Source organism: Benincasa hispida, chromosome 10 (genome assembly GCF_027475165.1).
Source record: "Benincasa hispida cultivar pf3 chromosome 10, pf3_genome.v1.1, whole genome shotgun sequence".
In the NCBI taxonomy this organism is placed as follows: Eukaryota; Viridiplantae; Streptophyta; class Magnoliopsida; order Cucurbitales; family Cucurbitaceae; genus Benincasa; species Benincasa hispida.
Genome location: NC_143487.1, coordinates 57,985,995 through 58,013,976, shown reverse-complemented (window position 1 = coordinate 58,013,976; position 27,982 = coordinate 57,985,995). Strand labels below are relative to the sequence as shown.

The 27,982-nt window shown below is 35.6% G+C and overlaps 3 protein-coding genes and 1 long non-coding RNA gene across 4 annotated transcripts; 2 read left to right on the top strand and 2 right to left on the bottom strand.

Annotated features, from left to right (window-relative positions):
* RUS4 (root UVB sensitive protein (Protein of unknown function, DUF647)) lies at positions 1-5,235 on the bottom strand. Its single transcript, XM_039046702.2, has 10 exons — positions 4,470-5,235; positions 3,926-4,072; positions 3,647-3,793; positions 2,863-2,925; positions 2,706-2,782; positions 2,460-2,565; positions 1,815-1,917; positions 912-1,060; positions 758-823; positions 1-529 (listed from the first exon to the last, which is right to left on the bottom strand). Exons 1-10 carry the CDS (start codon positions 4,923-4,925, stop codon positions 284-286), a joined length of 1,560 nt encoding a protein of 519 aa, XP_038902630.2. The 5' UTR covers positions 4,926-5,235; the 3' UTR covers positions 1-283.
* Positions 5,236-6,575: 1,340 nt separating this feature from the next.
* On the bottom strand, positions 6,576-8,758 carry LOC120088571 (UDP-N-acetylmuramoyl-L-alanyl-D-glutamate-2, 6-diaminopimelate ligase). The gene is made up of 5 exons (XM_039045964.2): positions 8,552-8,758; positions 8,411-8,463; positions 7,138-7,317; positions 6,975-7,055; positions 6,576-6,880 (listed from the first exon to the last, which is right to left on the bottom strand). The coding sequence occupies exons 1-5, from the start codon at positions 8,606-8,608 to the stop codon at positions 6,712-6,714; spliced, it is 540 nt and encodes a 179-aa protein (XP_038901892.1). The 5' UTR covers positions 8,609-8,758; the 3' UTR covers positions 6,576-6,711.
* Positions 8,759-20,131: 11,373 nt separating this feature from the next.
* YCF37 (homolog of Synechocystis YCF37) lies at positions 20,132-20,822 on the top strand. Its single transcript, XM_039044807.2, has one exon. The coding sequence runs from the start codon at positions 20,186-20,188 to the stop codon at positions 20,690-20,692; it is 507 nt and encodes a 168-aa protein (XP_038900735.1). The 5' UTR covers positions 20,132-20,185; the 3' UTR covers positions 20,693-20,822.
* A 4,395-nt stretch (positions 20,823-25,217) lies between these two features.
* LOC150033497 (uncharacterized) lies at positions 25,218-27,509 on the top strand. Its single transcript, XR_016523801.1, has 2 exons — positions 25,218-25,633; positions 26,874-27,509. It is a non-coding gene; the product is annotated as an uncharacterized LOC150033497 (long non-coding RNA).
* Positions 27,510-27,982: the final 473 nt, after the last annotated feature.

Sequence of the window (27,982 nt, the reverse complement as noted above, 5' to 3'; positions counted from 1 at the left end):
TTTAATAAATTGAATAGTTATACCATAATTTTATTCATTTTTAGATTTGAGTAAACAATTACAAAAATTATATTAAAAAAAAAAAAAAAAAAAAAAAGGAAGAAGAAGAAGAAGAAGAAGAAAAACATAACTAACAAATTCTAAGTCTATCCCTAGATTAAAGTGTCCTCGTATGGGTAAAAGAAAAAATTATCTATGAAACAAATTAATAATAACTTTAGGTAGGGAATTACCCTCCCCCATCCAAACACAGCCTACTGATTTTGTGATTGGTATAACATAATCATGGGTCATCAACAAAGCTGTATCGTATTTGTTCATTTGTACTGAGCAGAACGTTCTTAACTGCCCATCCTAAGCTTGACATTTGTTGAAGCACAAAGCAACCATTTTCTTCTGCATATTTCTTGCTATCCTCAACCAAATTAATCCATTCCTTACCCATTGCATCTGAAAACTCATTGCCCTTCACAATTTCCTCTTCCCAAATCCTTCTGTTTGATAGAATTGTTTTCCGGATATAACATGCCTATTCAAATCAAGACGTGTTAGATCAGAATCGAAGAAGAAAGCCTCATTAAGCATGTGGAAGAAAAGAATGTTGTGGCATCACGTTTTGATATTTTAGTCTCTCTAGACTAGCTTTACTTTAGTCCCTATGATTTTAAAACTTGACGAGTAGTATTAGCGATGGAGACTAAATTGAAACTTCTCATATGGATGGACAAAAATGATAATCTAATCAATTTTCTATTACCTGCAATAACCCCATGCAGATATCTGCAGCACGAGCCCCTTCGCGGAGACAAAGAAGAATACCATGCTATGATTTCGAACAAGAGAAGTGAAAAAGTGAGTAAAATAAATGTGGACTGCTCTTAAAGGTTAACATCAGTAGTAGATATACTTACTGTATTTGTAGTTAAACCCCTGCAGAAGGCATCCATGCATATAAAATAATAGTCCTTGCTGCATACAGATCTCATAGCCAGAATTGACAGCTTGGGTACATGAGACTCCAGATTCAAGCAACCTATTCTGATTGGCCATGAATCCTTACCTGAATATTGAGGTTATATTAACTTAACTGCACTTCAACTAAGAAACATAGATATGAATTCGAGACACGAGTATGATGCAAAAGGACATGGTGACACAATTTTTTTTTTTTTTTTAATCTAGGGCATGGTAAGGATGTGTTTTTTTAGATCCCGTTTAATAACAATTTTGTTTTCAATTTTCTGTTTTTGAAATTTATATTTGCTTCCTCCCAATTTTTCTATTATGTAGTTTTCACCAATTTTAAGGAAACATTTGAATTCCTAGTCAAATCCCATAAACAAAAACATGTTTTTGAAAACTACCATTTTTAGTTATCAAAACTTGACTTGGTTTTTGGAAACATGAATTGAAAAAGAATGACAAAACACAAAAAAAACTATGAAAGGAAGTAGTGTCGATAATCTTAAATTTCAAAAATTCAATGATTATCGAACGGAGCCTAAAATATATATTTTTTAAAATTATACATCATATTCAAACAAGAAAATTTAAAGTAAATAGGTTTATGCATTTATATGCATAAAAAAATGAGATTGATGCCTTTCGCTCTCAAAATTTTATTCAAAACAGTGTTTAACACATCCATTTGTGCTAAAAAGTGTCCAAAAGTGTCGAGAGTATCCAAGTGTTTGACACATATTGGACACGGACACACTAGCCAATCGAAAGTGTTTGTGCTTCTTTGTTTCAAGATAACTCTATGACTTGTAAACCATCTATGTATAATGAATAATAAAGAGATGAGTTGTCACCTTGTCTGCATGATAAATCAATTCCTTCCCTCTCACTTACTTCTGCAGGTGTTGGTACATATCCTCGCTCAATCCAATTACTTAATATGATCTCAAGTCTATCCTGAACATGAAGAAATCAAAGGTCGAGAAACAAAGTTTCACTTTAATTAAGTTTCTAATAATTTTTAGAATATTAAAAAGTGTTCTTTATAATTGTCATAGCACTTACGGCATGTTTGAGAGTGATTTTGAAATAGTGCTTCTGAAATGGTTATAAAATCACTTTTGTTATATTCAAAATTACTTTGAAACATGCTTTTATTGAATTTCAATACAATACTAATTTTGATGATATAAAAATTACATTAAAAGTGTAGTGACATAGACAAATTGCAGAAGTGTTTCACTTGAAAAATGCCCTATCAAAACTCAAGTAATCCGAAACTGACAACTTAGTGATAATCTATATAGGACCTCCCTCCCAGTCCCAATCAACAACTATGGATACAAATTTATGGGGAAGAACAAAGACATCAACAATACTATGAGGCAAACATCAGTTAACGGACAATTTTGTTTCTCAGGTAGAAGAGAACTAGCAGCAAATTCAAACACTTAACTAGCCTCCAAATGTCCAAGAAAGTTGAATAAAACAAAACCAACCTTTGTTAGTGTTTGCAAATGGACATGTTTAAGCCCTTGATACGTCCCAAAAAGATCCATTGCAGCAAAAATGGGGTAAACTACAAAAGGTAAAGCTGCCTGCAATCTAACGCAAAAATGGTGAGTTAAAAACCTTGGAGAGATAAATTCCAAAATTAAGAAAAATTATGCACCAAGTAGAGCGGCATTGAAAAGAAAAAAAAAGAAAAGAAATATGAAAATGTGAAAAATAATGATGAACAAAACCTTTGATCATTCTTGGACAAGAAGTTAAGAAAAGCCGCGAGTACAAGACCAAGATTGTCAAAGCACACTGATTGAATCTGCATAAAATGGATGGTTGAATAAATGTAATGGATGAAAACAAACTGTGATCAGCATTTCTGTAAGGAATATAGCCAACCTGTGCCTTAGCAGAAACTTCACCAAGATTATCTGCCACAGCAAAACTTCTATGAACAGCAGACTGATTACATATAGATGATAACTGTAAGATGACACTGATAAAATCTAAAGTGATGAAGCAATAAGAATAACATCTATTGGAATGAAACTTTCAAGAATATATTACTAACATAATTAGACCTTTTCAAACTGAAAGTCCTCCAGAAACTTCATAAATTAACCAAATGGATATTTTTAGACAAATCCACACAGATTGTACAAACTCGAACAAATTGAAGTTAAAATAGTTAAGCTGATGTTGATTCAAATTCAATAATATAGGCGACAACATCCAGTACTGACGTAGAAGTTCAAAACAAAGCAATGAATAGAGTAGCCCCAACATTTTTAATACAACTTTAGAAGAAAAAAGGCTCAACACGAGAGTCGAGTGTAGCACATGGATATAATCTACTGTCTAATAAGTTGCCATGGCAGGGGTTCTAATGGATAAATATGGAAAAAGCAAACACATTTTCTTCAAAATATATAAACTAGGCTACTGTAATCATAGGTGGATTGCAACCGCGACGCAATTACGTAATCAACAACATGGAGTAACTTTTCTCAAAAAAAGAACAACAAACAGTAGACCAACAAACACTCTGTACCAACAACAGAAAAAAAAATGTTGATTATTATCATACAGAGTGGTGATCGATTTTCCAGAAAAGTATGTTAAATATATAATGCACAAAAAGCAGACTAGATTTCCTATCACTGACAAAATTGTAAATCCTTACAGCAGTTGATAAGTAGCATCCAAGACTTATTTGCTTCACAATGTTTGCAATCGATGCAAGAAGCAAGAAGTACTGAGGAAATGCCGGAGTCACCAACTCAACTCCAATGCTTAAACTGAATAGAACAGCTGTCGAAAACCTGACTCTCTTGAAATGAGAAACATGAAAAGAATTGTTTATCAAACAAAGATATAAAAGAGTAACACATATAATGCACTTCCAAGGAAGATCTTGAAATAAAACTCCATGTTCACAAGAAATTAACAAACAGAAGCAAACCTTCAAATTTGTATCAAACGCAGATGCTATGCTAGCAGTGAAAAGGCACCGACTTAACCGTCCAAGTCCATCCTTCAGGACCCAATTAAGGGCTGCTGCAGATGCTAGCGAACGACTGTGCCCAACTCCTATCGCCCGAAACATTGCCTATCAATAACAGTTTTCCTTATAATCTGAACAGAACGCTTATCATTAAACCAGGAGTTGGACATCTGTAACATCAGAAATTTCATAACTAACAACCAATGTGGAGACCCTAAAAGAATACTCAAATATTTTCACCAGATAAACAATTCAATCCACACATCATCAAACAATTCAAGCTTCTGTCATCCGGATGAGTTCAAGCTTTAATGTTGCCACAAAGAAAGTATGCGGCATGATTGCAATACTGAGCATGTTATTTAATTCTAAACCCAACAATTAACCAACTATAAGAAACAAATAAAACAGAGAATGATCAAACATCACTAATTTCTTCCTCACAACTTGAAAACTCAATTAAAGTTTCAACTTTCAGTACAGCAGAATTCCGTCCACTAACCTGAGTAGCAATGACCTGCAGAGCGGAACTGAAAACCCGATGCAAAAGCTTCCATTTGACATAAAATACATAATGCTCACTGACATTCTTAGGAATAAAAAAATCTTTAACAGCTAAACTACAGGCTCTGTAAAAAGTTCGAAACCCATCGCCGAAATCAAAAGAAACAGAGGAAGCACCAGCATCAAAGCCGACCAACTGCAGAGAAAACCCATCCCAGACGTACTGAGAAACCCTACCGGAGCGGCGAAGGACAAGGGGCAAACGAACCGGCGAACTTGGACCGGGTCCATCATCAACGCCTTCATCGGCTCTGTAGCAAGTTCTCAAAGAAGTAGTAACCGTTGGAGGTCGAAAGGAGAATCTGGGCGTATTAGCTAAATGGGTTTCGGAGAGAATCCATGGAGGTGGAAATTGAAGGGAATTTGAGAGTGGGTTGAAGGAGGTGGTTTGCATAAGGGAGTGAACTGAAGTTTGTGGGAAGCTAAGGAGCTTAAGGGATGTAGAGAAGAGAAAGAAAAGCAGAAGATTGTTGCGGGCAGAGAGAGAGAGGGGGGGAAGAGGAAGGAATCGAAGAAGGAAGTGGAAACTAGGGTCCAGAAATCAACCAGATGACTGTCTATTACCTCCCGCCGGCGCCAACATCAAGGGTTTTCATTCTTTCTTTCTTTCTTTCTTTCTTTTTTAATTTTGTTTTCCGTTAAAAGAAAAATTGAAAAGAAAGAAAGAGATTCGGACCACATACTCGCAGAGTTGTGCTGCCTTTGAGGTTTTGACCTTTTTGCCTATCCTTGAAAAGAAACAACATTTTCAATTAAATTTGATTCTTTGGCAACCATTCAAAATATATATATATATTTATTTATTTATTTATTTATTTAAAAAATCTTATAAAATAAGTTAATTCAAGAGACACTTGAATTCAACTTTGAAAAATAATTATTTTTAATATTTAAAGATAATTTCTTTCTAATTTGTATAATTTATAAAATTATTAAAATACTATCACTAATCCTCTACCTCATTTATACCATAGTTTCACTAGCTACCATTGTCCTTCATCAGCCACCTTTTGCAACAACCAATGTCGGCAACTTACTCCTGCAACAACCACTTTTAGCAACTAACTTTGTCGATCATCTCTAATGACAAACTCTAATGACTAACTATATTAACCAACTCGATCGATCATATACTTTAAAAAACAAAAACAAAAAGTTCTCCATTAATTGTTTTTAATACAAGTTAATTAATAGTTTCTTTAACGGTCGTCCATTATAGTAATTGACTTAATAAAAATAAAATAAACTCATGCATAATAATACTTTTGACAATTATTTTCATTTTTAACCGTTTTTATAAAAAATAATAATAATAAAAGACTTCTTGAAAGACATTTACTTTGCTAGACAAATCAAAGAGGTCCTAAATACTTTTAGAACAACTAATAATTTTGAAATGGTGCTCTAGGTATATTTGAGATGATATTGGAAAGATTAAAATTACTTTTGTTATATTCAAAAAGCACTTTGAAATAAAATCATTTAAAACAAATTGTATTTAAAAAACACTTAAAATCAATTCATGTTTGTTTTATACTTTTAAATGTCATTTTTGTACCATCAAAATGTTGTCGATTGCTTTTATCTTCGAGAGATTGATATTTTCTACATGAGTTAATGAAATAAGGACGCATGCTAAAAACCAAAAATTTGAATATTTATAATTTTGGTTCAATTTAGTCCAAACAAAAAGGTTTGCTTCGGTTTAAGCAGACAAACTTGCATATCAAAATTGCTAACAATCAGTCATAAATCTTTAGTTTTAGATTGTTTCAGCTCATGAAACTTGATTGATTCATCAGTGAGACATTCAAATGAATTTATAAAACAATAATTCCAATTTTTATTTCAACAAATACTTTGAACTAAAACCTTAGACGAGGACGGAAGAGCCTCTGTCCCAAGAACATCCGTACACACCAAGCTCACTATATACAATTTTTTTAAGTTATTTCAACTTGTTAGGTAAATGATTTTTTTTTTTTTTAATTTAAACGTATTCAAAGACAAGCCCCCGGTCCGAACAGCATTAATGCTCACACCATTTTCAATTTCTGGTACGCTATGACCATTATAAGAACTCAATAAACCTTCTTGCTCTCAGCAACCAATTCTCAAATACATTATACATTGTCCCGCGAAGCTAACAGAGATGCAACAAATAGACTTTGAAACAAATACTATTTCTTAATTAGTAAGCCAGATGTAGAAAGAAGCCGTAACGCTTGGTTAGGATTGTCGAGAACCGATGATGATCTTGTGATATTCATCTTCCTCTTCTTCAAAAATTCCAAAGAGTTGTGTAAACATTGAGATGGCGTTCTTTCGCTTAAAAGAACCGTTTCAATCCTGCATTAAGAAACATAAAATAAGAGACCATTCTAAATCAGAAGGTAGAATAAAATTGAAAGGTAGACATTCTAAATCAGGTCGGGTCCCTCACCCAGAGCTTTTGGTTTTCTTCCTCTTTGATTTTGGTTTAATTGCGGGCTTTTCGTCGCTCGGATCTGATGAGAAAACTTGTCTATAGATGGAGAGAATACTATATTAGTGGCATTGAATCATGATCTGTGCAGAAATACATGAAAACTAGGAGAGAGACATACTTCTCACGGTCTACAAGCAGTTGGACAATATTACTAGGAAGCATTCCCAACTTGCTAATTTGATCATGATGATCTCTAGGAGGTTCTGCTAAATCTTCAACGGTCTCACCCTTTTTAGATGGGCGTGGTGTTTTCTTTTCAGCCCACAGTCTACGACGTTCTTTCCCTTCACGAACAACCCTACATAAACAAAGTTATATTCTGTCAGAAAAAAGAAAAAAAATACTTAATAACCAAGCATGTAAAGGACACAAGGCTTTAGAACATCATTCGATTGTGTTGCGGGCAGGTAAAAATTCTGAATATACTGGATTCTGAGAATGAACAATTGTCCACCCTATAGAAATGGGCATGACAGAATAAGCCTCCTAGCCAGCTACTGGCAACGTATAAACTGCCGTACATTTGATTCTTGCCATGACCATAAATCGTTTTCAATTAAAGAAAATTATTGTATCTGGGGTGACCCAAAAATTATTCTTATTAATTCAAAAGATGAAAACAGAAAAGAGAGCAGCTCATAAAGGAAAAGACTGAATTGCCTACGGCCCAAGTAAACAAAGGGCCAAAAGAATAAAACATAAAACTGATAAACTGATAACAGCAGTAAGGCAACAAAAGGTAATCAATGTTCAAGTCAATTAGCGTGTACCTTATCTAATCACATGTAACAACATAACATTTCAGGTGAAGAAACTTTAACAGATTTACAGCCAACAAGAAGTTATACCGTGAAAAAAAATAATAATAATTACGACACGCAAAAAGAAACATCGAATCTAATAAGGGACCGATATCACTAGAAGAACTCCTTTGAATCCCTTTGAATCTAACAAGGGACCAACATTGAATCTAATGACAAAAGAAAAGGATTAAGTTATTGGCTACAAAGGGCCTTGAGGACATTCCTTTTCATCCTTCTTCTTTGTTACTGAAGCAAATTGGTCGAGTAGATTTAATAGATACTGAAGAGTTTGTGGTTCCTAATCAGCAAAACAAGGTCACATAGAAGAACACAAGAAATAATCACATGTTAATTGCACAGAAATACTTTTGAACTATAAAGTCCACCCCAAAAAACCAACTCAATCCATATCTTAAAAATTTATAACGTCAGCTTAACTTCAATCAAAGAAAGAAAAATAACATCGTGATTGCTAGTGTGAAGACTAAATACGACACCCAGAAGTAGACATTATTGAAAGAATGAGAAAAACACAAGGTTCGACACCAAATACAAAACGGTAATGGGAAAGAGGGATTGAATACACACCTAGCTTTACTTTCTTTTTGAACTTTTCTAATCTCTTCATCCTGCTGTACTCCCTGCAACAGAAAAGTTCCGAATCGTTAAGAGGGCAATTGGCAAGAGCGAAGAGGCAAAGAGAAGTATAGAAAGTTGAAAGCAAGTAACCTGCTCGGCAGTGAACTCCTCAGGGGCATCCGAATCGGTATCTTCTCTGTCCGACATCTGAATCCAACTTCTTTTTAGGGTTTTTGGAAGGTTTGATTGAAATTGTAGAGAAGGAGAAGAAGAAAGAGTATTCAGAAAAATTGTATGGCCTCAAGAGGAAGCATTCGGCTACTCCAAAATGTAGAGAAAACCTAAAGCTAAGAAAATATGCCCTACACGTGGCACAATCTAATTTGATTAGAAAAAATAAAGCTGGAACTTTTAGTCTCTAAACTTCTTAAAAATAACAATTTAGCCCCTAGACTTTAGAAGGTTACGATTTAGCCTCTCAACTTTCAATTTTCTAACAATTTGGTTCTAATACTTTGAAATTTGAAACAACTTAGTTTCTATTTTAAAAAATTAAGGTTAAGATTTAATGAGATTTCTTGCCTAAAGAAATCAATAAATTAATTAGGGACTCAATATTTTTATAAAATACAAACTCTACCTTATAAAATATAAAAATTGACATCTAATTTTGATAAATTTGTTTATGTTGGATATTCAGTCGGATATACCTTAAAACGATCTGATGAAGGTCACTGACCGAAGTCACTGCTAAGAAGTCACCGCTGACGGTAAGGGTGAGGAGAGGGAGAGTGACAGCGAGAAGTCACTGCTAAGAAGTCGCCGCTGACCGGAGTTGAGGCTGTAACCGCTGACCAAAAGTCGTGTCGCTGCTGAGAAGTTGCCGACGAGGGGGAGTTGACTGGCCGTGAGGGTCTGCCGCGTCAGGATGAGCGTGAGCGTGAGCTGTGGACTGTGAGCGTGAGTCAGGAGTGAGGACGAGGACTGGACGAGTGGAGGACCGGAGGTCGTGTGTCGTGTGCCACCGACTGAATTGGAGAAAGAATGAGAAATGAGAGTGACTAGTTGCTCAACTTAGGGTTTTATAATATATATATATATATATATATATATATATATATATAATATAAATTAATTTAATATAATATAATAATTAATATATATATATATATATACACACTCGAGGCAGGGCGGGGAGTCAGGCGGGGCCGGGGCCGGGGAAGAAATGGAAATGGGGAAAAAATTTCCCCACTCCTTACTCATTCCCTGTGTGTTTGGAGATTCCCCGCCCCGTTCGGGGCAGGTCCGAGGCCCACGGATTAAATGGACATCTCTACTTTGAAGGGATAACAACACATAAGGCCTTAATAAAGGTCCTATATTTCAATAATGTCCACATTTTGCATAATTTACAAGAATGTCTAATTAGCTTAAAAATTACAAAAAAAAAAAAAAAAAGTTGGGTTCAATTACCATTTAGACCTCAACCATAAATTAGTTACACGATTTCTAAAATAAGAAACTAAAAGGTCCAGCGCACTTTTTAAGGAAAATATAATATTTTTTAAATATTTTCAAAACTATTACCAAAAAACATTTTCATCTTCTCCTAATAATAAGAGATATTTAATATAATATTTTTAGCGTCTTTCCATCTTATCCAAAACCAAATGGGTTCTGGCAACCAAAAATCCCACACTCAAACCCTAATGATTCCGACAATCAAGAAGACACTCTCTCAGTCTTCTCAATTCTGACGGCCAATCTTGTAGGGGATATTTGATCCCGGCCAAGTTTTATCTCTCAGACACTCTCGATTCAGCCACAAAAAATACCAGGGGATATTTGATTCCGGTGGTTGTTAAGGATGCCATACAGCCAGCCACATCACCAAAGACAAATCTACTCAGCAACTCTGTCAGCAATGAAAGACTTCATAAATTATAGTCTTACCTTTTTACCTAAAGAATAGGTTAGTTACAACAAGTTTATAACCATTTTTTGTTGTTGAACTATTCTTGCATTCCCAATTAGGGATTCCATGTTGTATAAATACAACAACTATGTACATTTCAAAATACAAGAAATATAGAAAGCAAAGTCATTGTAATACTATTGTCTACCCAACTCCTCTTTAATATTATCGTTTACTGTCCCATCGTGTTCCTCTTCCAATGACCATGAGCGCTTCGACTTCCCGTGTGCATCTGTCGTCCTGTTCAACTTCCAATTCTAACTTGGTATCAGAGCAAACAATGACCAACGTCAATCAAGGAAGGGAACCACCCTCGGCACAGCCAACTTCAGCGGCCCACCCTTAAACCAACTCCTCAATCAGATAACCTCCATCAAACTTGATTGTAGCAATTTTCTTCTATGAAAAAACTTGGCACTTCCAATCCTTCAGAGTTACCGACTTGAAGGGAACCTGACCGGACAAAAAGGTGTGTCCCCCAAAGTTTTTGCAACCTGCAGTCGGTGAGAGCATGTCGACTAGATCGATTGGAGCAGAAGCTACTCCGCTCAGCGCAGAAGGAAGCTCTGGTAGTGGTGCTTCCAGCTCGTTGACAACACTTGAGGTAAATCCTCAATACGAAGCGTGGATGGCTGTAGATCAACTCCTCCTCGGCTGGCTGTATAACTCCATGACACCAAAGGTCGCCATTCAAGTGATGAAGTGTGAATGTGCAAGGGATCTGTAGACCAGCATTCAACAACTCTTTGGTGTTCAGTCCAGGGCTGGAGAAGACTATCTGAGACATGTGTTTCAAACAATCAGAAAAGGTAATTTGAAAATGGAAGATTACCTTCGAACTATAAAAATGAATACTGATAATCTCGAGCAGGCTAGTAGTCCAGTGCCACCAAGAGCTTTGGTTTCGCAGATGCTACTAGGACTTGATGAAGAGTACAATGCCATCGTGGCCACAATCCAAGGGAGAGCGAACATGTCATGGCTTGATATGCAATCGAGACTTCTCCTATATGAAAGGAGGTTGGAACATCAGTCAAACCAAAAAACGACAATAGGCTTCAACCAAGTCAATAATGCGTCAGTGATATGACAAATACTAGACATGTCAACAAAAAAAAAAAGACCAATAATAGCAACCAATCTACTAGAGGAGGACAACGAGGTGGTGGTGGCCATGGCAGAAGTAGAGGCAGGGGAAGGAACAACAACAAACCTGTGTGTCAAGTTTGTGGGAAGGTAGGACACATAGCGTTTTATTGCTTCAACAGGTATAATAGAGAATTTGTTCCCAATTCTCCTCAAAACAAGGGACAACCTTTCCCCAACAACTAGACCAAAAACACACAATCTCATCCAACAGCCCTAGCCACTACTTATGGAAGTAACCCCTTTCTGACAAGACAAGAAAACATGACTAATGCAAATTGGGATGCTGTCAATGGTGCCTCCAATCATGTTACCTCAGACTTCAACAATCTTGGCAACCCGACTGAATACTCAGGTATTGAAGTAGTCACTGTAGCTAATGGTAATGCTTTAGAAATTTCTCATGTTGGAATTGTATGTCTGTATAGTGATACCTGCAATTTGAAACTGAATAATGTGTTATGTGTGTTTGCCATAGCAAAAAATTTGGTCAGTATATCTAAGCTAACAAAAGACAATAACGTGTTTATTGAATTTCACACGGATTACTGTCTTGTTAAGGACAAGGGTACGGGACAAACAATAATGAAGGGAGTGCTTAAAGATGGACTATATCAATTAGAAGGTGCAGAAGTTAGCTCGAAGTCAGTAGAAAACGGAGTACCATCGCAGCCAGTGCACAAGAATAAAGATCTGTCTATTCTTAGCATATCTTCAAAGCATAGGGTGTCTAAGATTACATGGCATAGAATATTTGGCCATCCATCATAAAAAAACACTAGAATTTATTATCAAAGACTGTAATCTCCCTATGTCATCTAATGAAGAGCTCAAATTTTGTGATTCTTGTAGCTATGGCAAATCGCACTCTTTAGCTTTCCCTAACTCTAACTCAAGAGCATCTGCAACTTTTGAACTTATACATACTTATTTATGGGGTTCAACTCCTCTCTTGTCTACAGATGGGTACAAATACTATGCTATCTTTGTTGATGATCACAGTAGGTACACATGGATTTATCCTCTGAGGTTAAAAAGTTACACACTTGCAGCCTTTCAACACTTTCTCACCATGATACAAACTCAGTTCAATACACTGATCAAGTCCTTACAGTCGGATAGTGGTGGAGAATTTTTCGAAATGCACAAAGTTTTTCATCAACTTGGCATTACCTCCAGGTATACCTGTCCATATACATCCAACACAAAATGAAAGGGCTGAGAGGAAGCACAGACGCATAATGGAGACAGGGCTAACCCTACTAGCCCAAGTATATTTTCCCTTACATCATTGATGGGATGCTTTCTTATACTCAACTCTGTTGATTAATGGCTTTCGCACCCTTGTCCTAAAAGGACAGTCTCCAATGGAAGTGATGTTAAAAAAGAAGCTCAAGTTTGAGGAGCTTCAAATATTTGGGTGTGCACGCTTTCCCTGCTTAAGACCGTACAATTCACATAAGTTGAGTTATCGCACAGAAAAGTGCATCTACCTCGGCCCTGCTGTGAATCACAAAGGCTATAAATGCCTCAACTCCAATGGTAGGCTGTTCATCTCTCGACATGTTGTGTTTGATGAAACTAATTTTCCTTGTCAAGTGTCTCTTTCAGCTTGCAGGACAGCCAAGCAAGCAGTTGCCTTCCACCCGGTTCCCTGGCTGCCCCTCAGTCAGAACACACCGCACAGTGACTCTATGCCCTTTACATCCACAACCTCACCCTCACCAATTATCAGAACAACTCACACCCAATCACCAACTGATAACACTACAGATAGTCCCACCTTCCCACCTCCCTATTCTGATCGTTTGCCCTCATCGTTTAATGCCCAGCCCACCGATCGTCTACCTACCAATAGTTTACCCAACGATTGTGCATCTACTGATCGTTTACCCATCGACTGTTTACCCACCGATCATTTACCCTCATCATTTAGTGTCCAACCCATCGATCGTCTACCCACCAATTATTTACCCAACGATCATTCACCTACTGATCGTTTACCCACCGATCGTTTACCCTCATTGTTTAATGTCCAGCCTACTGATCGTCTACCCACCAATAGTTTACCAAACGATCGTTTATCCACCGATCATTTACCTACTGATTGTTTACAAACCGATCGTTTACCCACCAATCATTTACCCTTCGATCGTTTACCTCCTGACTCACCATCATCTACTGCCCAACCTGCCGATCATTTACCTTCATCGTCCACTGCCTAGTCTTCACCCGATACTGTCCCACACCATGTACCCATATCTACTCATCCCATGATTACCCGAGGAAAGGCAAGCATCTTCAAACCCAAAATCCTGTCCTCCGCACACCCACAAAGACTGGTCTCTAACCGAACCTACACGAGTCACTGATGCGCTCAAAACCATGCAGTGGAACAAAGCAATGAGTGATGAATTTACAACATTGATGAAAAATCAGACCTGGACTTTAGTTCCTCCATCACCGTCAATGAACATTGTAAGGAATAAATGGATATTCAGAATCAAACGAAGTCCCAATGGCTACATTCTACGCTACAAGGCATGACTCATAGTAAAAGGCTTCCATCAAATCCTGGGCATTGATTTCTTCGAGACATTTAGTCCAGTGGTAAAGGCGTCTACCATCCGGATCATCATTAGCCTTCCAAAGGGTGGCAACTGAGACAGTTAGATTTCAATAACGCCTTCCTTAATAAGGTCCTCGATGAAGAAGTTTACATGTGCCAACCGCAAGGGTTTATTCATCCTCAACTACCAAATCATGTATGTCGCTTACATAAGGCCATATATGGCCTCAAACAAGCACCAAGGTCCTAGAACAACACACTGAAGACAACCCTATGTAGCTGGGGCTTTCAGAATGCTAAGTCTGATACATCTCTCTTCATATATCGGACCACGTCAACCTTGATACTCTTACTAGTATATGTTGATGATGTAATTATTACCGGCACCGATCTGCAGGCAATCAACAAGCTTGTAACAGCCTTGGACTCCAAGTTTGCTCTAAAGGATCTTGGCCAACTCCACTACTTCCTTGGAGTCCAACTGCACAATATCGCAAATGGAGTTATACTAAATAAGGAAAAGTATGTCGAGGACTTACTACACCGCCTTGACCTTGGAGATCTAAAATCGGCACCCTCTCTGAGTGTTCTGAATAAGCAACTCTCCATCTCTGATGGCACTCCCCTTGACGATCCCTATATCTATCGGAGCACGATTAGTGCCCTACAGTACTTAAACACAACGAGACCTGACATTACATATGTGGTTAATCATCTAAGTCAGTACTTAAAGCAACCTACGGACGTTCACTGGCAAGCGGTGAAGAGAATACTAAGATATGTGAGTGGCACTCGACACTTTGGCCTCTACATCAATAGGGGTCCGACCTATATGTTTCGGCCTTCTCCGATGCCGATTAGGCAGCCAATATAGACGATCAAAAATTAGTTGCTGCTTATTGTATATTTCTTGATGGTAATCTTATCTTCTGGTCCTCAAAGAAACAATCCGTTGTATCCCAGTCCAGCACGAAGTCTGAATATAGAGCGCTAGCTCATGCCTCTGCAGAAATCATCTGGGTGCAACAACTACTGTGTGAGATTGGTGTCAAACAGAAGTCGGCTCCAGTCCTGTGGTGTGACAACCTCAGCGCAAGTGCTATAGCCATAAATCTGGTGTTTCATGCACGGACCAAGCACATTGAGATCGACATTCACTTCGTTCATGATCAAGTCCTCAGTGGTCAGCTTGATATTCGTTATGTACCATCCTCCAACCAAATCGCTGACTGCCTCACCAAGACCTTAACACACTCACAATTCTTCCACCTTCGATCCAAACTCGATGTAGTAGAACTACCATCTCGTTTGAAGGGGGATGTTAAGGATGCCAACATAGCCAACCACGTCACCAAAGGCAAATCTACTCAGCAACTCTGTCAGCAATGAAAGACTTCATAAATTACAACCTTACCTTTTTACCTAATGAATAGGTTAGTTACAACAAGTGTATAACCATTTTTTGTTGTTGAATTATTCTTGCATTCCCAAATTAGGGATTCCATGTTGTATAAATACAACAATTATATACATTTCAAAATACAAGAAATATAGAAAGCAAAGTCGTAATACTATTGTCTACCCAACTCCTCTTTAATATTATCGTTTACCGTCCCATCGTGTTCCTCTTCCAACGACCACGAGCGCTTCGACTTCCCGTATGCATCTGTTGTCCTGTTCAACTTCCAATTCTAACTGTGGTTATATCCCTATTTCAGACCCTCTCAATCTCAGACCATGTCGATTCCGGCGATCAAATTTGTAAGTTATAAACCACTCTCATAATTTTGTTTTTCTTTTTTTCTCTCTCTCTTCATGAAGATCGAAGGTTTTTCTAGCGTTTTGTTCAAATTTTTGTGGTAAATTGTCGATGTTTGAATCTTATTTGAATCTGATTTGATTGCGGCAGCCATATTGATTTCGGGAGTAAATTGATGTACGGTTTAGTTTCACTACGATATTGATCTCGGCGATATTTATTTTGTGGTTAAATTTCTCTTTCAATATTTGTTTTCTTTCTTCCTCTTTATGATAATTTTATGGGGAAATTGTCAAACATATGTATCCTATTTGATAGAGATAAACCACTGTTCATTTAGAGTGTCTTTCTCTTGGGCAAGACATATATATATATATATATATATATATATATTATTTTGTTTGCATGTGGGCTGAGTTAAAGGTATGATTCATGGATATACTATTTTGTTTTTATTTTGGTTGATTTAAATGTATAGTTTATGGATCTTAGATTTGGGTTGATTTAAATGTATAATATTTAGATATTATATACTGAACTTAGAAATTGGATTTTGTTGGGTTGACATATTAATATATTTTTTGTCAACTATAACTATTGAAAAAATCATAATAAATATGTTGATGCATCCTGAAGATTTAGTTATTCTTGAACCTATAAATGATGGAGACAGTGATATTGATGTTGAAGTTGATAGTTATTTGGATACGATAGTAGTGGGGACATGATCTTGAGTTGGTACCGTCAGATATGTTCATCCAAATAGATTGGGAAATTACAAATTCAACATATGAACTAGGGTCTACATTGGAGGAAAAGAGTATATGTGTAGATAATTGTAGTTTAATACAGAAAGGAATGTTGTTTAATACTAAAGAAGATTTACAACTTGCTGTAAAAAAAATATTGTGTGACAAAATACTACAAGATTTTTGTAGTGGAATCAAATCAAGATCTTTGGTATGCCAGATGTAAATCATGGAAGGATGGTTGTGATTGAAGGTTACGAGCATGTCAGCGTAAAACTCGTGGGATGTTCGAAATCACCAAACTTCAAGGGGAACATTCGTGTTTGTTTTCATAATTGACACATTATCTCAAAGATTGATTCAAATTTTATGAGTATCGAAATCCAAAATTTGGTTAGAGCTCATCCTAGGGTACTTGTAGCTCTACTGCAAGAAGCAATTAAAAAACAATATGGCTATAATATTAATTATAGACGGGTGTGGCAAGCCAAGAGAAAAATGTTGATTGTTGTGTTTGGTGATTGGGAGAAATCATATTCAGAGATTCTGTATTGGTTGAGTGCTCTTGTACATTACAATCCAGGAACACGATCAGATTGGTATTTTCTTCCATCTGATGTGTTAGATACGACTATTTTTCATCGAGTTTTTTGGTCCTTCGATTCTGCAAGAGAAGGTTCAAACATTGTAGACCATAATCCAGATCGATGGAACTCCTCTCTACGAAAAGTATAAGGGGAAATTATTGACTGCCTTGTCAATTGATGCAAACGGACATATATTTCTCCTTGCTTTTGCTATTGTTGAAGGTGAAAATTCATCCAGTTGGTCATAGTTTTTGTATTGGTTGAGTGCTCTTGTAATCATATTTAGAGCTTCCGTATTGGTTGAGTGCTCTTGTAATTTGAACTTCTTAGGTAATAGAGTCTGGTCCTTCTAATCCTGTACAACTATATCAACAAAATATGCATCGTTCACAATCGATATGGGATAGTTCTTCTATAGTAGTTTTGAGTTGTTGGAGAAGGGAGGCATCTGCACAACATATTATCCCATTTGATCACCGTATTATTCCCTATGTTGAACAGGCAGGCTTTCTTGGGGTCACACAAATTGGATTTATCCAATTTGATTGGCACCTCATTACTACTCTAGTTGAGCGTTGAAGACCAGAAACCCACATATTTCACCGGCCTTGTGGGGAATGTACAATCACGCTGCATGATGTTGCCATATAGTTTGGGTTACGAGTGTACGGGTAATCATTGACAGGTTCACTACAATATAATTGGAAGAATGTTTGTGAAGAGCTCTTAGGCGTTCTACTAGATGATCTGAAAGGCTCAAGATTGAGTATCCCCTGGTTGGCGTCCTAGATTCCAGAATTACCTCCCGATGCTAACGACATCAGCATACGTAGGTATGCACGAGCATACATTATGTAGCTTATTGGAGGATTTTTGTTCGTTGACAAGTCAAATACTCTAGTGTATCTCATGTTCCTTCCACTGTTGTCTGTTTTTTAGCATGCTGGTACGTACTTGTGGGGTGGTACATGTATTGCATGGTTGTATAGAGAACTTTGTCGGGCTACCAATGCACAAACATTGGAAATAGCGAGGCCACTAATACTACTACAGGTATGGGCTTATGATAGATTTCTGATTATAGCACCACAAATCCAGTTACAGGCCCCAGATCATCATCCACTTAGTACCAGATATTATTTTATTTATATATTTATTTTCTTATCATTTTATATAAGAATATAAATTAATTGTATTTTTTTTATAATTTTAGATGGAGTGGTATATTAGTTGCCTCTTAACAGTCAACAAATATGTTGCTTATATACCGAAAAATATTTGACAAACTGATGCACAAAGGTAACAAATGTATATATAAATGAATATTTAAAACATTTTGAATGTATACTTATTATTTTTTTTTTTTGTCAAATTAATTGGACGCCATACACACAACATATTTGGTCATCACTACCTGATTAGTGTCGTGATGGTGAAGACATCTGGTTGACCGTTAGCCCTCTTATATGCTTCCATATAGTAGAGTGACATCATTCAGATCGTGTGTTGAGACAGTTTGGTCTGTGATAAACGATACCTTCGTTGTCCTATACACTCCTAACATTACATCAGATAAATTTGAGAGGTAAGCATGACCAAGACTGGCGTCGAATCCACGTGGAGTATATATCCTACTGGCATGGATGACATGATCGTTGTACACAGGGAGAAATAACAAATGAACCAGTTGTATTAGATGACTACTTTTCCTAGTACGATTAAATTACGAGGCGATTTATACGACGCTTACTATTACTGCATGGTAAGAGATTTAAAATCAGATATTTTTCATATATATGATATGAATATTGTTTAATATTTATTTTTTTCATTGTACAGAATAATTTTATCGGAGATGTACAACAATATTCAGTGTAGCACACTTACCAGAGTTGGGTTCAATGTGTTAGCAAACATTGGTCAACATAGAAAGTATTATTCAACAAACAAGACGACTCAATGTTGTTGACACCGATTGAAGACGTATTCGTCGTAGACGTTAACGACAACAGGGTGAACCTAATTTAGAGGGACACGAAGACAACCCCATGTGGGTACTAAATGAGCTCCGTTCATAAAACCGTCTAGCGCACGACTTTTTTTCATCGTTCTTAACCCCTGGGTGCCTCATCTTTAAATTTCATGTAAACTTCTATTTTCAAATTAGAGAACTAATTGTAAATCTTTTTAATATCATGACATTTTTTTTTAATATGAGTGCAGAATAATTATATTTTCATTGTAGATTAAATATATAATTAAGTTTAATAATGAAGGAATTCGTGGACCCGGTCCTAAAATCTTAATATTGCTGTACAAAAAAATAATTAGTTAATCTATTTTTTAAAAAAAAGAAAAAAGAAAAAAGAAAAAAGAAAAAAATTGTGGACTGGATCCACGATTATGGCAATCATGGACTCGGTCCACAAGTTTCCATGCGATCGGTCAACCAAGTCAGCCGATATGGTGCTGACGGGATTAAACGTCAATCGTGTACCTCGTACACGATTTTTTCAAATTTTTCTAAATGATAATAACTATCCTACTTTTGTCAATACTTTCACTCCCATCTATTTTTAAAAATACTTTCCCATATACTCCATTTTTCAATAGTTTGAAAAAACACATTATTTTTTAACTTCATCCTCATAAATAACATAAGTGCACGTCCCCTCCCCATAAAAAAGTATTTCCGTCCTATTTTTTAAGTAAATTCTAATATTAAAAATATCCAAAACTTTAGACATTAATGAAAATAAGTTGTGTGGTCTACAACTATAATTATTCCATGTGAAATTGTGCTAATGGGCTTTGTGTATATGGCTTCTTCGGCCCAATACTTTTTTCTGAATCTCACTTTTACCCTCCCATTTGTTGACGTGTCAGATTTTTGGCGGTTCAAGGAAAGGGTATTTTCGTACTTAAATTTAATGAAAATACGAATCGCTATCATTGAATCGTCTTGAAGGATCAGACACTGGCTCCAGTGAGAAAAAGCTATGGCTTCTACAGCAATCTCACCTGTCCTTCAAATCCTCCCATCACGATGCCGATTAAACATCACCGTCCGCGCCGCCGCAGTGAAATCGCTGCCAGAATCTCTCTCCGCTAGAAGAACGCGGCGACAGACACTGTTGTTCCTGACGGCAACGGCGGCGGCGGCGGCGGTTGTGGGTAGAGAGAATCCGTCAGTGGCGGAGGACATTCCTCTGTTCGGTCTGAGGAAGAAGCTCAAGAAGGTGGAGGAGGAGGCGGAGGAGATCGTGAGGGAAGGATTCGAGGCGGCGGAGAAAGGACTGGAGACGGCGGAGCGAGGGATTGTGACGGCGGAGCAGGGGATTGTAGCGGCAGAGAGAGGAATTGAAACGGCGGAGAAAGAAATTGAAACGGCAGTGAATTTCGGAGCGTTATCGCAGGCTGGGGCGGTCGCCGGAGCTGAGGTCGTTGGAGTTCTCGTTGCTACGTCGATTGTTAACGGTATTTTGGGTCCTGAAGGGCAGAGTTAAATTAAATGTGTGTTTTATGTAATTCAGGTTTTCCCCCCTTTTTACAGCTTTCTTGTGTTTATAATTATTAATAAACTAAATGTTGTTGTAATATTTGATAAATTATGTAGCTTTAAAAGGTGATGATAAATATGGTGAAGAATTGAGTGACTCTACCCATTAAGTTAGGTAAAGCAAATATGAGAAAGAATTAACAAAATTTAAGTATACAAAACAATAACTGAAGTGATCATGTAGATTGGTAGTTTAGAGGGAAAAAAAATTTGATCCTCACCCATATTCTACCTTAATCTTTGATTAGGACCCTTTCTTAACTAGGTTATGATAGTTGTCCGTCTTTGTAGAGGCTAGTTTAATCTAGATTAAATAAGTAGTTGCGTGCTTAATTCGATTGTGAATTAAATTTGTAGAATTCAATAATAAGAATTGCAATGACCGTCTAACTTGGATTAGAAGCAAGAGTGTTCTAAACTTGGTTACAACTATCCTTTTATCTTCTTATTTTTGGCATTTTTTTTTGTTTTAATCAAAACCCCCATTTTATAGCTTTCATAGTTAAGCTTAGTTAAAGAAATGATTAAATAGCATTTTTCTGTGAATCGACCTCTTACTTCCACCTTAACTACAAGTTAGTTAGGTTGCTGTTCGAGCTTTATAAATATGTTTTTGTTTTGGGTTAGGTAAAACTAAAGACACCTACTTCACTCCGGACAAAATGAGTTTAAGTTTTTAGGTCAATCGATGATTTAATATGGTATCCAAATTATATGCAATGTTATTGATATATAATTAAATTTACATTCACCTATCTTAAGCTTTTGTGAAGTTTTTTTTGTAACATAAAATGTGTGAATTTTTTATGGCTTTTTTCCTCAACTTTTTGTTCCACTGTTAAACTACACAAATATTTTCTCATTTTTGTGAACTCAAGAACTTCAAATATATTTTACATTTTTCTACATGAAACTATTGCACTTGACGTAAACAAATATATATATAATTAAATTTGTCTTTACTCACTAACTTAAGTTTTTGGGTCAATTGGTAATTTAAGATGATATCAAAGCGGGTGGTTCCGGAAGGTCATGTATTCAAATCAAACCCTGCAATATTATTTTTTTTCCCATTTAATATTGATTTCCATTTGTTGAGCATTCTTCATATTTCAAGACCACAAGTGAGGAGAGTGTTACATGATATAATTAAATTTGCCAATCTTTTGGGTCAATTGGTGATTTGAGAATATAAATATATAATTAACAACTTTACAACATAGAACTCAACAAAAAAAAAAAAAAAAAAAAAACTTACAGCATATCTTTATGAAAATTGATTAAATAATAATAATCTTTAGATAAACTATCATGCGAATGTAATTCTAAATTTTATCAACATAGATAATGGTTATAAATACTCTTTTTAAGAAAAATTAACAATAAACTAATAGAAGTGACATTTTTAAATTTAATTGAAAGTATATGAACTATAATGATACGAAACTGATGCTACAATGATCAAAATGATATTTTAACCTTTTTTTTTTAAAAAAATAAGTAATACATTTACTAGCTTTAGGAGTAAAATTGGAAATTTCTCTTCTTTTGACTTTAGGTCAAGAGTATACTATTACCAATTATGCTCATGTAATTGTTCACAACTCTGTTTCTTATAACATTCTTCTCTCAAAAGAGACATTAATTGAAATGGAATACAAAAGTGATACAAAGCCCTAATCCACTCATAAATTAACGAGGAGCATCCATGATAAGAAGGATGTCGAAATAGGAAATCTCAATTAATAGAGTTTTGGAGATTCACCTTATCATACAATGACCCTTACCATTATTTTGATGGTAACTACTCACAAGCTCCAAACAAAGTAAAATACTATCCATAATATTGTTCACAAAGGCAGATTCATGGGGTTCGGAACAAATTGTCCTTAGGTGTAAGTATACAATCGCTGACTAGTAGTATAAAATGGATAGAGTCCACATATTGAATTCCAAAATAACAGAGTACAATAATCTAACTAAGAAGATCTTCTTCAAAATTTGTGACTAAAAAGTAACAAAGATAAAATGATTTGATTTGGTGACTGTTTTGAAAAATAAAAGAAAAAACAAGTATATTGAAAAATAAGAGAAAACAATAAGAAAAATAAATGTCGTAAAAATAAGAAGAAAAAAATGGATTCAAATCGTTTTAACCTTAAGGGAGAATTGTACCCACCTTGAGTCCGTAACTTACTTTACTCAACTAGACCCAGACATAATGTGGCATGTAACTTAGATGCATCCGCATCTTTGCTCTTTCAAGCCCGAAGAGGTTAAGTCGTATGAAATCAAATTGCATTGACAATCTATTGTAACTGACAACTAGTAACATGAATCGAATTCAACACATATTCAACTCTCTTTGAGAACTACCTTTAGGAGACCAAGTAATTAAAGACATATTTATATGACTAATTTAAAAATTAGATAAATGAACAGGCAATTCTAGTAAATTATTAATTACCCTATTTCTAAGGGTCAAATGAAATTTTATGTCTAGGTTTTTCTCCTATATTATGTTTATAACAACTGCATATTATCCAACTCTTTCAATACTAGACACAACATGGTAGGCTAATCTAAATGGCCAATTTAGATTACAATAAACGATAAAATCAATAAATGCAAATGACTACTGGGGTTTCTCCAAATCAATATGGAAATCATTCCTTATTATTTTAGAAGATAATGTAATAGAGATTTGATTTGATTTGGTCAAAGATTTTGCAAATCCCAAGATTTTGCAAATCCCAAGATTTTGCAAATCCCAAGATTTGTACACATACTTTTTGTAAGGTTAAGTTGTGGTTGTAACTTGGGCGTAATTTCTAAACTACCCGATGAAAGAAGGGCATACCATTTTCAACCACCGAATGAAAGAATATGTGAGTTCTTATCTCTTAAAGACAACCATTTTACAAGAGACTTCTGATGGGGAGATACCTTTCGAGTTCAAGCCCAAAGCTACTGTTCCTTTCTAGCTTGAATATTGCAACCCAACAAAAGTGGGGTTCTAAATTAAAGTTGCATGCATTGTTATCATTCTCTACTGAGCCTTAATCACATTCCAACCAAGCACACTAATATGATGATCAAACTTACCCCTCAAGACAAACTTCAAAGTCTAAAAATTCTTTTGTTGCTTCATTATAGGTGATACCTCATCCCACCACCTCCAACAATTCCTAACCACATCCAAGAAATCAATGGAATCAACCCATAATTAAAATATCGAAAATTGGATGCACGACAAGTCAAAGAAGCATCAACATCAAACACTATCGGACAATGGTCAAACACCCCCCAAGGATTAACAGAGACCTTAGGCAGAGGTAGAGTAGAGGCCCAAACATCATTTACCAACACCTGATCTAATTGACTAAGGATTAAATTGGATCCATCCTGGCCATTGGTCCAGGTGAACCAACTATCATTACAAGAAATTGATTATTCAGTGACAAATTTTTTGTAGCACTTGCAATTTTTGTCACTAAAAGCCAATCTACAACAACACTTAAAAACGACACAAAAAGTTTGTTATTAGCAACAGATCTTAAATCAACGTTACTAAAAGAATTAGCAACGTATCTGCCAACACCACCAAATATTGAATACTTTTAGCAATATAGGAATGTGGCACTAAATATATATAATTTAATTAAAAAAAAGTAAAATTTTAGACTTTTTTTTCCCTCCCTCTTTCTTCTCCACAATTATTTTCCATCCTCCATTCCCTTCCCCCTCTCCTCTTCACTCAATCTCACTCTTGGCGCAAAGAAGAAGCTTCACTGTGAATGGATGGACGCCATGACTGTTGCACTATGAACGGATAGACACCAAACTTACTCCGGTGGTTGTTGCACTATGAACAGATGGGTGCGAATGGACTCTGGCAACCCTCTCTCCACAAAACTCCAGTGACTCGAACGGGCATACGGGAATGGACAGAATCTTGCTGTTGCACCTGTTTGGACGAGCTACTACACACAATTTGGACAGAATGTCGACTAACGTGAAAAGAAGACTACCAAACAGAACATAACTCCAAGAACGAGAATGGAACCTTGTTTGCAGAGAACCCATTCATTTTCAGGTATTTTTGTGTGAAATTTCAATCAATTAGTACATATTTACCCTAATAATTTCCAAACTCACACAGCTTTTCGATAATTTTCACCTTCAGCAAACCACAAACTACCTATTTTCAAAGAACCCACTGATTATCTAGTGACAAATTTTTAGCAGCACGTGCAAGTTTTGTCACTAAAAGCTACTTTATAGCGACATTTTATAAAAATACCACAAAAAAAATTCATTATTAGCAACACGCTTTAAATCAGTCACTAAAAGAATTAGCAACGTATCTACCAACGGCACTAAATATTGAATATTTTTAGTAACATTGGAAGATGTCACTAAATATATATATTTTTATTAAAAAAAAAAAAAGTAAAAATTTTAGGTTTTTTTCCTCCCTCTTTCTTCTCCCCAATTATTTTCCATCTTTCATTCCCCTCCCCCTCCCCCCCTTCCATTTCCCATTCCCTCCCTCTTCACTCAACCTCACTGCCGGTGAAGAGAAGAAGCTTCATTGTGAATGGACGGATGCCAATGACTGTTGTACTATGAATGGACAGATGCGAACAAACTCTAACAACCCTCTCTCCACAGAACTTCGGCCACTCGAACGGGCGAACAGGAATGGACGAAATCTCACTGTTGCACATGATTTGTACGGAATCTCGCTGTTGCACTCGTTTGGACAAGCTGTTTTGCACACGATATGGACAGAATGCAAGCAAACGTGAAAAGAACACCATCAAACAGAATGAAACTCTGGCGAACGCGAATGGAACCTTGTTGTAGAGAACCCATTCATTTTCAGGTATTTTTATATGAAATTTCTATCAATTAATACACATTTAAATTTATTTCCAAACTCACACAACTTTTCGATGATTTCCATCTTAATAAACCACAAGCCACTTATTTTCAAATAATCCACTCATTTTCAGGTGATTTTATGTGTGAAATTTCCATTACCTAGTATGTATTTTGTTAGCATCTATAGCCAATCAATTTCTAAACAACATTAATTAGGAACTTAACAAGTTAATTTCTAAATTAAAAAAACATATGAGTTTACTTTTTTGGATTAATGCCTTTTATTTTCTTTATTTGTTAATAAATACTTCTTGTATGCAGAAGAAAGATGATGAAGAATTTAAATTTTTTTGTACAAAATCCCTAAAATTGAAGTTAAGTTTAAGAATTTAGGAATATTTTTCAATCTTTCCTTATTCTTCCATGAAAAATAGAAAAATTGGTAAAGAGTTTAAGCATTAGGAGTTATCAATCTACTTTCATCTTCCAATCCATTTCCTTTTTAAAGTGTATTTATTAGTTCTCCTTTTTCTTCCTACTTCTCTGATATTAAATGCACAAATCTTGATCTATTAGTCTTATACATAATTTTCTCTCTTGGTTTATGGTCAGATTTGGTTTTATTATGTTTTGCCATGATGGTACTTGTATTTTTCGCTATTGTTTTTCTTTGGGTACTTTCAAAGTGAAATATAGTTCTGAAAAACTTTTATTTTGGTGAGCAATGTTGAAATTATTCCATGTTTTGAGTATATGTGTTTTCGTTGGAGGATGGTTTTCTATAAAACAAGTGTAACTCTTCTTTTCCTTTTGAATCATTAGGCTTTTTTTTTTAGTAAGATCTCAATTTCATTATAATGTTAAGGATGTAATGAACTATTTGGTATTTGGCTCCAAAAGAAAAAGCATTAGGAGTTGTTATAATTAGTGGAAGTGTGTGTAATATGAAGTTATTGCACTTGTCATGAATCGAAGTTGGATAAATTTAAGAGATTGAATGTCTAGTCAATATTCTAATAGTGTTGATAATTTTATCGAAGTTGCGAAGAATTATTTAGACAAAGAAGGAAGAACAAGATATCCTTGTTATTCAAACTATGTGATTATCAGTTGAAATAAATTAGATGTCATAGAATTCCATTTATATAAATATGGCATATCTCCGACTTATAGCCGATAGATATTCAATGGAGATAATGTTGATCTTTCTCCAATTTTAAGATCTAATTCAAGTTTTTTAGGTGCAACATTTTCCAATTCACTTGAAAGTAGAGAAGATGATTGAAATCTTAGAGTAAACTTTAGAGTTAGAGATACAGTGATGATGAGATGCTAGAAATGATTTATGATTTGCATGGGCCAATTTTTGGAGAAACTACAAGAAAATCAGCTGATCAAGATGAGCCAGATAGAACAATGGAATGTTTCATGAAGTAGAAGAGGAGTTATATCTGGGGATTTCGAAAGTTTAATTCAGTTATTTATTTGGTGAAACTTATGCACATTAAGATTCTTAATCCTTGGAGCGATAAATCATTTGATATGTTGCTTGAGCCATTAAACGAAGCTTTTCCAGAGGTGGGACTATGATATTTTTATGCCATAAGCGAAAAAAGGATGTCACTCATTTTTGTATCATACTAAATACTTCTCAATCTTATAACTTTGGTTATATATATCATGCAAAAAAAAGAGGTTACACAGTTAAGTGAGATTGACTTATTTCGGCACACGCATTGTATAGAGTTAAGAAGTCATTACTTATTTCGGCACACACATTGTGCAGAGTTAAAAAAATCATTGCTTAAGTTTTTGGTTTGTTTGAGTTACTTTGATGGTACTTATTCCTATACCTTTTTGAAAGGAGCTTCCATAAATTTTCCTTAGGTGTAAGTATACAGTCGCTGACTAGTAGTATAAAATGGATAGAATCCACATATTGAATTCCAAGATAATAGAGCACAATAATCTAACTAAGAAGACCTTCTTCAAAATTTGTGACTAAAAAGTAACAAAGATAAAATGATTTCATTTGGTGAGTGTTTTGAAAAATAAAAGAAAAAACAAGTATGTTGAAAAATAAGAGAAAACAATAAGAAAAATAAACGTCGTAAAAAATTAGACGAAAAAAATGGATTCAAATCATTTTAACCTTAAGGGAGAATTGTACCCACCTTGAGTCCATAACTTACTTTACTCAACTAGACCCAGATATAATGTGGCATGTAACTCAGATACATCCGCATCTTTGCTCTTTCAAGCCTGAAGAGGTTAAGGTATGAAATCAAATTATATTCCCAATCTATCGTAACTGACAGCTAGTAACATGAATCGAATTCAACTCCTATTC